We start from the raw sequence: 16,466 nt of genomic DNA on the forward strand, positions 1-16,466 counted from the left end.
ACACTGCATAACAACGGGCAGACCGGTCTGTTAAATTTCAGCATGATGACGTCTTTTCTTATTTAATAGCAACCAGTGCAGACGGATTACTGGTATAAGTGGTATTTTAGAGTGTTTCAAGAACCATGCATTCAAGTATATCGTTATTTACATCTGCCTACTACCTAGCATTGCAGTTTCACCGACGATTTATTTTTAACGAAATACTCAATTTCATTTTAAAATATGACCGGTTTACTTTGACCAGTTTGGCAATTTGAAAGAAAGTGGCCAAGTTACCTGTCACAACACCACGTCAAAGAAAATAGAACCAGATCATACCTCACTCATCGAGAATAAAAGCAAATCCTACGTTTTTCTATCCACGAATGTTGTGACACAACAAATGGTGACGACACAGCTAGGCTCACAGATATTTTGTATCCTAAAAACTGCTTTAAAAACATGACTTTTTATCAGTCAGTCATTTTGTTACATATGCGTGAGTTTAGTTAGACAAATTCTTTATAAAACAGTTACACAAGGTAACACAGCTGTTTCGTTTTACTGGTTTTATTCAGTCGTGAATTTGATTCAAAGTCGAAGTCACCAAGAAAGAAAAAAGATACTCCGGGAAATATTTGAAGAGATAGAGATCCTTTAAACACTGTAATATACAATATACGAGTCTTTCAATGAAAACAATACAAATATACCTCCATTGTTCTTTTAGATACCATCTGTCCATCTTTTATTAACCACGACATAATGGGGTTTAGACTTTTAGCCACGCTGAGTCCATTTTGGTTAGCAAAATCACTCCGATTTGGTGTGAACAGCCCTTTTAGAAGTAAAGATACTCTTTTTAAGGATAACCTATTTAAGTTTGTGATTATACTTTCTTCCTGTCAAACTACGCGTAATTATTTATTAATCGTATGCATAAATCACCGCAGCGTATTTCTTGTTATATAGTGTCTCAGTTGACATTGTTTGAACTAAGTAGACAAAAGTATTCACACAACTGCCTGTCAAGTTGACCTAAATATACGTTAACAAACACCATGGTTTTGTCTGTTCGCGTATAGAATTTTAATACGGGTTATCACTACGTGTCTGACCTCTGAAATCGTAGAACCCCGAAGGCTTTTATGTAACTGAATACGACTCAATCATGTCACTTGCCCAGGCAGAAGTCGACAGCATGGACTTAGCACAACAACTCGCGAAATACAAAGAGGAAAATTTACGATTGAGCGAAGAGAAGAACAATATTATGAGGGAATTCAATACGAGAATGAAAGTTCATCTCGAAGAAGTGCGGCTTTTGAAAGAGGTCAACGAACGTTTACAAATGGAACTTGAAGATCTTCGAGATCTGTGTTGCTATCTCGATGACGACCGAGTCAAGTGTCGCAAACTAGCGAAAGAATGGCAAAATTTCGGTCGCTTTGTTTCGTCGACGTTACACGCGAAGGAGAGCTCTTATCAAGAGGAGGTGAACTCTCTCAGCTTACAAAGAGAGAGTGTAATTGCCGAAAATATCAACCTCAAGAGATTGTGCCACCAACTGGAAAATTGTTCCAGCTCTCCTACACAACCGAGGGAGTACGTTTGCATACGTTGCTCCCAAGGGATATTGCTTGATAGGAGTTCAAACGGTGTTGTACGAAGGAACACTGATAGCCCTCAGACTGCCTATGCGGTTAATCATAGAGGTAATCCATTATGTTCTCTCGGAAGACTTAATGTCTAGTGAGTCCGGCTAAAACGTTTGGCGTCACGTAACATGTATTTCCGCGAACTACCCAGTGCATGTCCGTGAGAACATATATTTAGTCATGCAATGTTGTTGTATGAGCAGTGCTCGAAACTTTTAAAGTTGTGTTAAGTAACGTAATATATCGCTTCTTTTCTCTTTGTTTATGCAATTTTAGAAAAACCAAACGCAGACGTCGAAAGCATCTTGCCACAGTCCCCGAGTACAAGCTTTTTATCGCAGGTAAAAAAAAATATGCAAAATTGGCCTGCTGTTCATTTGGTCGGAAAATTGCTTTATAATTGCCTACTTCCTGCGCTACACTCGTGGCAAGAGTGCGATTTTCCGCTTTAGAAATACTTTAAATGCTTTCTTATACGTGTCAGGTGTCGTTTGAACTTTTGTAGAAAGATGGAAAGCTGAAGCGAAGTATAGCTTTCTTGTTTAGAGTTTAAAAGTAAATATATCCAGAGTTCATTTGTATATAGTAAGCTTTGGTATGCGAAACACGTTATACCTGTGAAGTGATTGTTTCTCTATTTACTTTACGCAGCAACGTGCCATTGCTAGCTTAGCGTGAAAGCTTTTTAATCCATAGGGAAACTAAAAACAGAACTGTCATATATTGTTGTTAATTGACAATTTGACTGATGATAAAATTGTTGTCAGGGCAAAGAAATATTATGAATGACAAATGAACTACGTATAACGGCGTTCTCCAAACGTATATGCATAAGATTTGAAGCTAAACTACATGTATAAGCATTAGCCATTACTTAGTTTTTCATATACTATATTGCCAATATAGGTATAGTGTGTAGCCGTTTCATCTCGTTGTATCAAAGGTTGTGACTTGTGTGATTTCAAAAAAATCACGCGATTATATATCTCCTTCGAGAACGTTCTGAAAGTTTGGGTTATAATAAATATAGTAAAGTAGATTGTTTTTGGCAATACATGATATTAGTGAATTATGAGCCACGAGGCTCCGATTTGCCTGGTTACCCAAAAGTCAAGTTTCTACCCAAGACTTCAACCAAAATAGTGCAATTTAAGTTCACCCCCTACACAAATGCGTCACCGCTTATGATTTTTTGCATATAGGAATCCGGCTTTGTATCACTGTTAAAAAAACAGGAAGGTTCGAATGGGGCAACTATTTTGAATCAGCTGTATCATGCCGAAAGCTAATTCGATAAAGGTTGCATATCCTTTCAAAACTTTAAACCCTGCGGGCGAAAGGCATGATGGATTGAAACATATAATGTCCTATTAAAAACTCAATAATGTGAAATAGAATCGAGCAAAAGAAGCCATCTGAAAATTAAGAGCCTGCAGTTTAATTTAGTTCGATTTAAACATGTGGTTTAAACATGTGGTTTAAAGTCGATCCGAAAATTTTGCAACTTTTTTTTATTTTTCAGGACTCGTACATCAGCGAAGGTTCCATTACAGGACACAAGAATGGAAAACGAAAAAAAGTCTCGTTTATCGAACCTGATGAAGTTCATGTAAGAAAATGGCTAAATTTCTTAACTATGGTATCGTTTCGTAAACCCAAGGCCTACTGATATAGCACGTCCTACTAAATTCTGGGCGAATTGATACTTTTACTCGCTTATGAGCTGTCAGTTTTGAGGTAGCAATTTCTGAGCCATCAACTTATTCTATTAATAAGACTTTAGTGTTTGTGCGTATGCAAAAAGGGCAATTATCATCTCGTCAAAAACAGCCTTGAAGCTAAACACCGTATTAGGTCAAACCTCAAACGGTGACAGGGAAGCTTAAACCATGTAACCATGCATATATTGAAACCATGTAAAGCCCGTTTTCCACTAGGCGAATTTATTCGCGCGACGCGAAGCGATATCTGAAATCCAGTGATGTGATTGGCTTGCGAAAAAATTCGCCGCGAAAAAATAGGTTGGCTTCCTACTTTTTATCTGTTCGCGCGAATAAATTCGCCTAGTGGAAAACGGGCTTAAGTCCTCGGGTGTTTCGACCACCACACACTCGTTGTAGTTCTGCAGAAAGCGAGTTCTGCAGAAAGCGAGTTCTGCTTATTAGATTTTTGGTTAGAATAATAACCCTGCAGGTGAAATAATGCTGTATGTCATCAGCATGCTCTACGACAAGTGTTTCAAAAAAACTATAACCTTCTAGAATTATTTTTCAAAGTATTAACACAAATGTTTATCATCCAATTTATCCACGTTGTAAATGTAAAGTACTTGTATAGTCGGCTTATCAAATAAATATATAGGCAAATCTTAATTAGACGTCATTCGCCGCCAACTTGACACTCCTATATTATATATATAGAAATGCCAAGTTGGCGGCGAATGACGCGTGTAAAGATTTGCCGCAATTCTGGTAATCCAAATCCACCGACTCAAGTTCTCAACTAATCCAAATCCACAGATTCAAGTTCTCAACTAATCCAAATCCACAGACTCAAGTTAACTGCTTAGCTTCAATAAAATGCCACCTAGGTTTATTTCCCTGTTAAAATTTTTCTAACTTTAACAAAAGGTTCTGACACTCCCGTGTAGGAACCGGAGGATAACATCAAACATGAACCATTGGACATCAATTCCAACGGAATAAAAGGTGAATTACGGCTAGTAACGCAGTTTCCTTTGCTAAAGTTTCTTTACTCATTTATACATACACATTTGTGTGTTTAAAAAATTGAAAAAATGTGCAATAAGCACGATGATATAATTAAGTTTTCTTATACCTATGATTACGGAAACATATCATAAATATCTCTTCATCTTTTACCTTTCATATAGAAAATCGTGGCATTCTCCGAAATGGTGGACGAAATCATCATTCAAATGTAAGAAAATGGGCCGAGGTTTTCTGTTCATATGAGAAAGTTCGCTTTGTTAGTTATATAGGTTTTATGGTGAGGTTTCACCTTAGTGACTCTATGAACCTTCACACAGAATGTGAGGTACCAAATAAATGCATTCATGAGACATAGTAAGCAACGAGAAAAACATGGTAAAAACGCTGGTAGAAAGTGGTCGGAAGAAATCTATGTGATATCTATACTACAAATAAGATTTGATGGTTATTGGTTATTATGATGACCTTGCGTATTTTTTTGGCGTGTTTAGGGTCATGGTTCAGTATCGAGTAATGACAGTATTTCGTCGGTTCAGGATATCAATCGAGCAATGCAAGTTTTAGAAATTCACTCGGAGTTAGAAGAAAGGGACTACGAGAGAGAAGAGCCATTGAAGGACAAAGAAGTCGCTGTTTTGAAAGAAATGTGTAATGTAAGTAAGGTAGAATACGGTGCCGTTTTATATGACAGGAGGTATAGTTGTCAGAACGGCAATCAGTACAGTAGTTTCGTCAGTAAAGAACGTCAGTAAAACACAGTACCAGACAGTAGTGATCTAGTACAATAGTCAGTATAAGTAAATAATTTACTTGACTATGTCCTAACTGCTATTATAATAAAACTATATAGACTACAATACTGTACTGACAAGATTGTATTCAATATGGCATAGTATTTTGGTACTGAATTACACTGTTGGACATTGCCATAGTACAGTACGATTGCAGACTTGCAGTAGAGCACTACCAATAATTCAGTACAGTATAGTCAGTACAATATAGTACATGTTGTTACTTAAGTCAGTACAATATTGTAATGTCTAGTGAGTATACATAGGGTATGGTACTGTGAAGCAAAGCGTACATTAAAAGAATAGCAAAGTACAGCACATACATGCAGAAGAGTCAGTACAGCTGTTAAAGATTCAAATACGGTAGAGTGTTTAATGTTTCATGACCTATATTTTGCTATTAATGTAATAAAATTATTTCAATACCTCAGGTTGTGTGGAGAAAGCTATCAAATGACGATCCTCGATCGAACAGTGGCGGTGTAAATCATAGAACGCCCAACAGACAAGACGATGAAATTGTATACGAAGATCTTTTATAGCAATAATATATCCATAATCCATCAATATCCACTGAAATTGATCTCAATCGAAGCGTTTTGTTGTGCGTCATTGCAAACAAACGCTTTGTTGCACGTCATACACCTCGGTTTTTACTCCATTGAAAACAAAAGTTATTTTAAAAGTCAGTTGAAAAGTCATTCTATAGGCCTGACGGACTTGATCCCAGGAATGATATCTTTTTGAAATAGCTGTAAAGGCTACTAGATCATTAAGAGTCCGAAAATTCAGAGCTTTTTGTACTAAGCAAACTAGCCTGTGATAGGTGTAAAAAATCGTGAAACTTAAGACTTCTTTAAATAAGCTTATTTGACCTCTCTCTATCTAACGCTTATCTACCCCTTTTCAACCTCTATAACCCGAAGTGTTATAGATCGGAAACTACAATTGACTTATGAAATAACTTTTTATACCCACAGAATCTCGTTCAGAAAAATATTCGTCAATCTCGTAATTTTATAGTACAACAATGCCACTCCAAGTGAAATTTCCACTGGTCAAATTTATGTACAATAGATGAATCATTTTAAAAAATGATGAAAATTTTAAAACGCAATAAATTATTTTCGAAGAATAGTGAAGGAAAAAATTTCTGGAGAAAGAAGAAAGTCAGATTGGTGTAATATATGATTTAATATAAATCTAGGTACTTACATGGTCAATAAGTACCTGTCTGTATTAGAAGATAAACTTTATATATTTCACCTCATCCATCCCCCTCTGCCCATTGGTCGGGTGTTAGGTAGTCTGCTATAGTTAGGTGTATGCCAGTTGGGTTGGTTGGCTGAAGCTGGAGGTAGTACTGCATTGTTCATTCCACCCCGGGGCAGCATCTGCATAGCTGGGGGTTGCGTTGCATGCTGATGATGCATCGATGGGAAAAGTTTGTGAGGGGGGAGAGGTGGTGGTCGTTGACCATACGTTTGCCCGGTTGATTGATGGTGGGGGTCCGACGGGGGCTGTGTTTGCATATGAGAGGGTGGGGGTAGAGTTTGCATGTGAGGTGGTGGGGGATGGGCTGGAATTTGGGAGGGTGGTGGTTGAGAGTGAATGTGAGTGGGCGGTGGGTGGTTGGGTAAAAGAGGTGGTTGACTTTGAATATTATGTGTGGGAGGAGGTTGTATGTGGGATGGTGGTGGTTGAGACTGTATATATGATGGTGGTGCCTGAAGTGGCGTGGGTTGGGTATGGCTTTGAAGCGACAGTGGAGGTCGATGTAGTGGTGGAGGTACACGAGCAAAGGTTTGTGGAAACCCGGAAGGATTCTGCACAAGATTAGGAGGCGGTAAAAGCGTTGCAGCGCTTGAGGAAGCAGGAATGGTAGAGTCTGTTGGAGGTGGGATACTAAATGGAATGGGACTGAAGGTACCGCCAAGGAATGCACCATGCGAAAGAACTGGATTGACATACGGCACTGTTGGTTGTACAAGTGGACTGGGGACTGGAGGAATATTACTTTGAGGCATACTCGATTGCAGAGAGTATGATGTTGTTTTAGAAAGGCTGTCAGATGTTATCACTGGACTTATGTTTTCCACGGCGCTTGTTAGAATCGTGTTTGAAGAAATTGCTTGGCTTGGATGAACCGAAACGGTTGTAAATGGAGGAGGTGGGGGAGCTGCGACAATTTTCGACCCTAAATTTAGGAAAGAACGAAACGTTGATTGAATACTGAATATTAACTATTCTGACCTATTAATGTAAACCCTTCACCTAAACTAAACACCAGAAGCCCGGTTGGCTGGAGTGCTACATGGAGATCTAAACATAAGTGATCTGGTCAAAAACTCAAACTCAGTGGTAGGAAAAGTATAGGAACATGATACAACCGGCCCTACTGCCCCTAGGAAAATATTTTCCAAGCCCGTTCAGCTTATTTAAACGGTGGCTAAGTTCAAAATAGAAAGCAAGTCTATCGTTTTATTCAAGAAGCAAACTAAATGTTTTTAACCTTAATACAAAGATATTGTTTACAACTACATATTCAGTGCATAATATTCAAGTTGACATTCATTCAAGAGAGATGTAAGCGTGTTATTTAAATTGGACTTATCCACCGTTCAAGCTAAACGACGGGCTTGATACAACCAGCACTTAGTCTCTACCCGATCTATTACCGATAAATAATTAATATTGATTTACAAAAACATGTGATACTGTAGCTACCTGATTTTGTAGACGAAGCAACCGATGTGGACTTCCCTTCCTTATCCTTATTCTCAAGTTTCTATCAATAGCATAAAAAACCAGTAAGAATAGTTTAACTTTACATTTAAACTTTGGTTTAGCCATCGAACAATGCATATGGGCCCCTGGGACCAGAATCTATTCTCGAATCAGATCGCGTAAAATGGTTGTTTTCGCGGAAAAACGAGTAAATTTCAAAGCAAACATTGTGTTGTGAGTTGTGGTCTTAAACAGGACGTCAAGAAATATAAATTTTTATTTGATTTCAACGCGGCAAGCCAAAATATTGAATCTTCTGAATATTTCCCGCCCGGATTTGCGTTTTAATGCTTTCGTATAATGAATATCAGTCAAAAAGAGATACGACGGTGTTCGACAATTCGACTGGCGATCATTGGTAATAAAAAATGCAGTACATATTTAAGAATTTCGATATTTTAGTTCGTCGTGTTGAAAACGAACGTAAAAAGTTGATATATCGGTATCCTACGCCAGGGTCGCCAGTGCCTTTATTTATTGAAAACCTTATTCTTGCTTTAAATTTTGATAAAAAGTATACGGGTATTCCCGCGTAAACAATTTTAAGCGATCCGATACGTCTAAGTGAAAATGTAAACAAAGGCTGTGATTGGCTGAAACAAAATTCCCTGGTGCCACGTGTTGGGTTGCATATAATCTAGCAGGAGATAGCATCACTTAAAACCGGGCTTACATAACGACCACCATTTACATCGAAATATTTCAGCACAGTTGTTCAATGAATGGATAATTTTGTTTTCCATTGAACTTATCAGCCAGGCAGTAAAGCTAAACGTCTTTCGAACAACTGGATACCGGATCCTCAGAAACACAATTTACTATCTCATATATACTTGAGATTATATTTAAAGGCATTTTGACAGGAGGAAAATATAACAACCTTTCTTTTAAATGGTGGACTGTTTGTGACAGATGGACTTGAATGACTTGAGTTGTTTGGACTTGGTTCAAGTTTTTCGCTGAGACTTTTCTTTGGTGGTTTTTCTTTCTTGGCTGCCCCATACAACTCCAGCATTTCGTTGCAAATTTCTGAATAAAAATACATGAAAAGTTTTACATTATGGAAAGCCCAATCACTTCTAAATTCTACACTGATCTTGGGTGAATAAATGCAGCCAACATAAAATTTGCAAAGTAAAATACCTTCAACAACAAGTTCCTGACATTCTTTGTTAAAACTATACCACCATGGTTTACTCGAAGGTGAATCAGTTGATGATTTCAAATCAAAATTGGCAAGCCTTCCAGCCAAGCTCAGATGTGCAATTGCTAAAACCTCAGGTCGCTTTCTCAAACTGAGACTGGTTGACAAGCTAAAATAAAGTGATGAATGTTACTAAACTGAAATACATTCAGAATTATTGTGTACCCTAAATGTATTTTTTACCTGTCATTTACAAATGTCCAAGCCATTTGAACTAATTTTTGAACTTTCCCTTTATCTCCTAAAAATGAAAATATTAATATTCAAAATCTGAGTTTTAAGAGCTGCTATGTTCCCAGTTACATAAAAAGCTATAAATCCCAACCTGATAACAATCTAACCTTAGACATAAAATTGAGATTGCACAAATATATTGTCATGGAAATTCCATACATGATTATTTTTTTATTTTCACATTGAAAGCCTATTTGAAAGTTCGATGTTCTGTTGCTAACATCTCCACACAGGTTGACAAAAGAGTTCAGAATACTAGCCTATCATTCTTTCCCAACTTAGAGGCATATTAAACTCTGTACTCAATATGAATTGCCTCCTAATACTTTTCTAACTAGATGATACCTTTTAACAATTTCCCAATTTTTAAAAGGATGCCATACGGGTGCTCAACTTGAAGATCAAACTTAATTGTCTGAAGTAAAACTCTTTCATATATCATGACTTCCTCCTAGAGATTGAAAACACAAAGAATGTAAATAGACATGTCGGAAGTATATTTATGAGCTGCATATGACAAACATTGTGCAGCATATTTGGAAAGTTCGATTTAAATGACACTTTACCCTAGGATTTTCCCCAAATAATCGAAAATGATGTTCAGTTAACATCTTCTTGGCAACGGTTATAATATCTCTACATTTCTTTGGTGTCTCTTCCACCTTCCCAGCAAGAAACAAGCAGGCACAAGCAGTTACCTATAAAAATGCAAAAGTTTTGTTTATATTATATGATACCAGAGTTTCTCCTTCACCATTCCCTTAGAAATCTTGCAGCATATCTCGCCCAACCCCAATTAAGTGTTTCAAAAAGCCAGTATCATAACCACATTCAAGACATCATGACAACTACATGGGGCAGTGCTTACCCATCTTGGAAAAGTATTAAATGACTGTTTCATGTAAAATCTGTGAAAGTAGATGACACCAGTTGCCATAGTATCATACCGCCTGGTTATTAGTTAAAGAAAAATCGTTGTTGAGGGAGAATATTTACTATAATGCTACATTTTATCTGCAAAGGGGTAACATCCGAAGGGTCATACCATATATCTCATGGGGAATGGGGGAACCACTCATATTGTCCTTGGACAGCTAAAAAGCTATGTTAGTACTAAGATCAGGCAAACTAAGCAATTTAAATGTTCTTTTATATGGGGTGGTGTCGTGGTGATCAGGGCTCATGCTTTGACTTGAAGCACATTGTATAAAAACGATATTTGTGATGAAATAAAATCCGACGAATTGTCTTCCCGAGCAATTCAGACAAAAGTGTATTTCTTATAGAACCGCTTGTTTGTTTTGGTATAGGCTAGTAAACTGCAAACATATTTGATCTCTATTGTCTCTTGATCAGTGACTTTTGAAGAGATTGTGAAGTGCCAATTGTCTCAATAACATATTTTAGGTCTATAAAGAAAAATCTACAACAGTAAAACACTTCAAAGGATACAATCCTAATTTGTTTCCCATGTCCATGATGAATCGGCATCCCTCCCGCCTGTATCGACATTCGGTCGGAAAATCAACGCCATTGGCACGGGATGGGGTGCGATTCAACAGCCTGTCTTTCGAGAAATACCATTTAACCATTGCTGCATTGATAATTTTCGCACAACGAGAGTTCAAAGTCGCAATTTAATTGAAGAATCGTGAAAATAATAGCGAAAATCTTCGCAAAAATATATCACCCGGCAGCCATGTTTGGTCACCAGGCCTTATTCAGTATTTCCGCGCGGAGCTGAACACAGATCAGTGAGCTGAACGGCCGTATTGAAACACGAGGTTGGAAATTAACCCTTTGCAGTTTGCATAATAAAATTGACCAACTTTTGATATAATTTAGGGACCAGTCATTATTAATGCCGGGTAGGGGGCCGGAGGAAATTTGGAGGGGCCGCCAAAAATTTTTGACCAGTGAAGGGGGTTTCCTCCAGCCCCCTACCCGGCATTAATAATGACTGGTCCCTTAGGCAACAAAAAGGAAATTTCCGAACAGTACATACTAAACTTGACTGCGAAATATTGTAAAGGCGAAGGTTTTTCAGGGGGCGCCATGAGGCATAGACGGGGCGCCGAAATTGCACAACATCGCCGAAAGGCGAAAGCACACAATGCCGCACACAAAAGCGTTAGACCGAATTGGAATTTTGTCGGGAAATACACTAGATAACGATTAATACACATCGTCAACAGAGAACGCGGAGAAGTTATATAACTTTGTCTTTGTACAAATGCATTGCTTTATTTTGAACATAGCCATTTTGCGATTGCATGTATAGAAATTCGGAATTTGCTTCTGAACATTAAAACGTAATTATCAATTTCCAATCCCAATCAGTTCTGCCACTGCTGAGCGCTCATTCTAAGCACTTTAGAGAGTGAAAACTCGAACTCGGTCAACTATGTTGCAAGGACGGTTGGAAGCTTTACTTTTGATGGCTTGTGAGTGCGGAATTTTAAAGTCTCTGGAGTCTGGACAGAGAGCGCATAATTGACGTCTTTGCAACTTGGAACTTTCAAAAGGACTTTTAAAGTAAATTAACATTTAACAGCCTTTCAAAATCCTTTATTCTTATTCGTAGAACAAGAAAACTCAAAACTATGCAAACATAATTTAATTAATAATAACTGTTTATGTGATTTATATTCAATTACTTTAGCCCTTTACTCATTAATGCATTTGCTTTATTTATCTAAATATTTCGTCAAATCGTCTCTTAAAACGCAAAACATTGCTTTCCGAGCACAATTGAAAATTTTCCGAGCGAATATGCCTATCGCGCAGTCATACGTCTATGATATAAAAATTACAAGGACGAAAGGGGGCGCCAAATTCCAGCTGGCCTCCCCTAGAGAACACGGGCCAGCACGCTACTGGTTCCGACCTTAGCAAAAAGAAGATGACAAAACTAATTGCCTTGACACTTCGCATGCCTATATTTTCTGTACTACAGATCGACATTTTGCAGCCAAACTTTTCAATTATATTATCTTCGGTATGCTTTTTTTAGTTGTGGTGAATGGTGATTTATTTCGTTCTTGTTACTTAGATCATGATTGGTGATTGTAACCATAAAGTGTTAGTTCTGTTTGTCACATAAGATAAATACACTTTAAATTAGTCATAACTTTAAATTAGTCATTCAACAATCTGATTTTAAAGTGATATTAACGTTCTAACGGATCCTAAGGCTCACATCAGTACGATAGCACACCAGCTCTTACACTATATTTTTGCCCGCTGCCGATCGGTAGGGATGGAGACGGTATCCGAGCGAAACGGTCGGGCTAGGGGTGAAACGGTGTTTCTTTTGAGTTTGCTGTTTTCGGCGCAGATAATAACTCAACGAACCATGCTATTTTAACGGTACCTCCTCCATCCCGTGATCAACTGTCACACGTGAGTCACTGAAGTGAAACCGTGGAATAAACGATACGAACATCAAAGTACACACACACACAAAACAAAACAAAAAAATACCTGTAAATGTGGCGATCATTAATGAATTTACCTTTACCCCAAAGAACTGTGCTTAATCCTGCAAAACAAACTAACAAAAAAAAAAACAAACCCCAGCGAGATTAATAAGACGCTTCTCCCGTAGAGTTCACAACATCGCGTGAAGTCGTTAGGGAAAGGGGCGGGATGGGTCACGCAAGCAACTAACAACTCGATCAGGCAAACTGGGCTCATATTTGTACTCACCGGAGGGGGCAAGTAGCCGACCGGACAAGCGTCCTAGGACCCGCGACACTACGATACGAAGACCCGTATAACATTAACTTCCTTTATTATTTAATAATAAATACATTTTTCTTTTCTCTATAAATTTAATTTTGACAACTAGAAAATGATTTAACCTACAGTATTGCAGAATATTGCCAGGGAGCAGCATGGCAGCGTCTTCAATTCTATACTATTCTCCTGACGAAGGTCCTCAGGTCGAAGCGTCGAGAAGTGTTTTGTCTATTTATTTTTAAGACAGTTGTTATACCACATTTGATGCTAAGTTGCAGAATATTGGTTTCATGATTGGATCCTCTCTTACTAATCCAATATCAGAATACGATATGAACAAATCAATATAAATTATATTAGCCAATTAGACCCTTATCTATTTTTAGGCAAAGCGATTTCCCTCTTAATTAAAAAGCTCCAAGAAGACCTCACCGAATTCAAAAGTACTGCCCTGCTGATAGCAGAACGTAGAAAAAATCACGAAAAAAACTTGAGTCGGGGCATCATGTCTATTCTCGCCAACACGTTATTCGCAAAAATAGGTTTTTGAACGCTTTTTTGTATGTCTGGTCGAGCCAGGCATAAATTATTGGATTGCAGAGACTGTTAAAATTTGGAAATACGAGAATCGTCATTCTAACTAAATGCCAACAAATCCACGATGTGTTCTCATTATCAACAAATTCTGGATAGTAAAAAAGCAACAAGAACCAGACATTGTAAGAACCCCAGCAAAATATGAACATTCCCAAGACAAGCAACAGCATTCTAACCACTTTAACATCTTGGCGAAGAGCAGTTCGTTGATTTTGAAAATTAGAGGCATGGCCCAAACCACCAGTTCGCAGCATTTTCTGTCGCTTATGAGCAACAGTGAAAATAAGGTAGTACATGACCAGCAAGATCACCATGGGAACGAAAAACGCGCCAACGGCAACAGCGATGGTAATTTGTTTTGAGTTGTTGAAGTCCCTGATGTCAATCAGGGTTCTTTGGGATGCCGACTGAGGAAAGATGACGAAAGTTGCAACAGCAATTCCGAACATGAAAATGGCGAAAATTATTTTCAATGATATCGAGGTTGTCATTCGTGATTTATACTGGAGAGGTCTGCTGATTTTAAAATATCTGTCGAAGCTGATGAATGTTAAAGTACTGATAGATATTGCATACGAAAAGAATTTGATCCATACTATAAAACGGTGGAGATGAATAGACAAATGTTGTCCCTTCCCTATTAAATCTGACTTGTGTATTTCTAACGGTATCACCAGAAGACCAATCGAGAGGTCTGCGGCAGCCAAACAAGCCACAAAATATTTATTCGGTTGATGAAGACTCTTGTCTCGCCATGTTGCAACCAAGACCAATGTATTTCCAAGAACTGTGACAATAGCAATGAATATGTATATGATTTTCTCGGATAATCTTAGGTGATCCAGGGATACAATATATTCAATCACACCACTTTGCATCCAAGGCATCTCAGATTGATTTGTTTGATTAAACAGGGCACCAGTGTTGTTCGACAGGATCATTGACATTGTTAACTGATGTTGTACATGATCCTATATGGTAACATAAAAATACTGCGGTGGTAAGACCTCTTAATTTTCGACTTCGTAAAAAGTAGAAAATCGTCTGTCAAAACTCCGCATGCATTCACTTCGCGGACGTAAGTTCAGTGGCGTCGCCAGCTTGATAAATGGGGGGGGACTTATTCATATATTCGTGTTTTACATTATTCATTTCTTTTCAAATTTATTGTTTTAACGGTCTTTGAACATGAATATATGAATATGTCCACCCCACTTATCGATGCTGGCGACGCCACTGCGTAAATTACACAAACGCAATGAGAAACAGCCTTCATCTGCCTTCATATTCATTTAAAATCAAAGGTGATGCCCGTCCGGCGAATCAATTCTGCTGATAATAGGGAGCGCATTTGATTTTATAAAAATTACCCAAATTTCGCCTCTTGTCTGAAAATCAAATTTTGCATCTTTTGTCCGAATTCTATTTCATATACCATTGAAAAGATTAGCCAATCAAAATATTGTTGAAATTAGGATGCAAAGTGTTGCCAAGGGCTACACGAATAATCTTTTAATTATAAATGTGGAGGAAATAATTAATTGCCTATGTATACTATATTATATAATAATTTGACGCACAGAGTATTGACAAAATTAGCTGCCATCTTTGTTAATTCCTCTTAGGGTCAGAGAATTTGCCCCCGCCAAGGTATACCGCGGTTAGGCTTTAGGAAGTAAGCGCATGCAGTTATAAAGTTTGCAACTTATAAATTAAGTAAGGTCTGCATGCTGAACTCATTCACAAGCTGGAAAACGTGTTTACTATTATACAAGTGCTCATATTATCAGCTCCTCAGAGACACCTTTTTATATCAGTATGTACCCTTATAGGTAAGAAAAGGGTATATTCTCAATCGAGACGATTTATATCCAACCATAGGCATAGTATATGTTAGAGAAAGACAGTTAAAAGAGCATGTCGGTTAAAAAAGTGTATGTTCTTCATATACCTTCAAACGATTTATTATATAGATCAGACGAATTAAATAGCCTTGTGGGAATAAATTTAGCATGCAATATTTGCTCAGCTAAAATATAGAGCTCATTCCAACCGTCCGGTACATATTTGCACATGCATAACATGTAATCTTCATGAGAACAGCAACGTTTTTCCGTTCTTCAACCTAATCTGCGAACGCGTATATTCTTAACGGTCGCCAAAAAATGTATCCGAAATAAAACCTACCTCTCTTTCGTAATGCTTTCACGTGAATTACCTTTGTTTTTTTTAGAGTTTGCTATAAGCTGTTATTATATCCTGTTCTTGTTTCCCTGACTCTGCTCAAATTATGTTCTTCTGCACTTTCGCGGCTTTCGAAATCGGTCGTGAGATGTCTGATAAAGCGCTGATCACAACTCCCATTTAACCCAATTAACCTGGGCTATAGGTTTTCATTAAATTGATCACATCCACTTTATTAGGAAATAAGGAATTATTAATCATTAAAAGGAATGTATTGGTCCCAGTACTCTTCCTTGTGGAAATGCACCGTCGACACTCCGCCATTTGGAGACCCATTCATTTAATCCAACACGCCGTTTTCTAATTGTAAGGATACTTGATAACTCAGAGTCCATTACCGATGTGTTTTGACAAACATTACGATACTACCATTGGCTCGTACGCCTATATATGGTAAAGGTTTTATTTGAATATAATGCTAGCCGCTAGAGATTGTATACTTGATAACAACAGTCCATTACTGATGTGTATACATGTTTGATTCTTTTACGCCAGT

The 16,466-nt window shown here is 37.8% G+C and overlaps 2 protein-coding genes across 2 annotated transcripts; one reads left to right on the plus strand and one right to left on the minus strand.

Annotated features, from left to right (window-relative positions):
* The first annotated feature begins 815 nt into the window (after positions 1-815).
* On the plus strand, positions 816-6,140 carry LOC114522335 (coiled-coil domain-containing protein 85C-B-like). Its single transcript, XM_028543003.1, has 7 exons — positions 816-1,697; positions 1,917-1,981; positions 3,163-3,249; positions 4,291-4,348; positions 4,534-4,580; positions 4,864-5,025; positions 5,595-6,140. The coding sequence occupies exons 1-7, from the start codon at positions 1,154-1,156 to the stop codon at positions 5,703-5,705; spliced, it is 1,074 nt and encodes a 357-aa protein (XP_028398804.1). The 5' UTR covers positions 816-1,153; the 3' UTR covers positions 5,706-6,140.
* Positions 6,141-6,342: 202 nt separating this feature from the next.
* Positions 6,343-11,088, minus strand: LOC114522334 (cyclin-K-like). Its single transcript, XM_028543002.1, has 9 exons — positions 10,841-11,088; positions 10,257-10,338; positions 9,955-10,086; positions 9,734-9,839; positions 9,338-9,395; positions 9,094-9,263; positions 8,831-8,979; positions 7,891-7,951; positions 6,343-7,360 (listed from the first exon to the last, which is right to left on the minus strand). The coding sequence occupies exons 1-9, from the start codon at positions 10,978-10,980 to the stop codon at positions 6,426-6,428; spliced, it is 1,833 nt and encodes a 610-aa protein (XP_028398803.1). The 5' UTR covers positions 10,981-11,088; the 3' UTR covers positions 6,343-6,425.
* Between the last annotated feature and the right edge of the window lie 5,378 nt (positions 11,089-16,466).

The sequence above is a fragment of the Dendronephthya gigantea genome, unplaced genomic scaffold, assembly GCF_004324835.1.
Source record: "Dendronephthya gigantea isolate DGI-Jeju-01 unplaced genomic scaffold, DenGig_1.0 000022F, whole genome shotgun sequence".
Taxonomy (NCBI): domain Eukaryota; kingdom Metazoa; phylum Cnidaria; class Anthozoa; order Malacalcyonacea; family Nephtheidae; genus Dendronephthya; species Dendronephthya gigantea.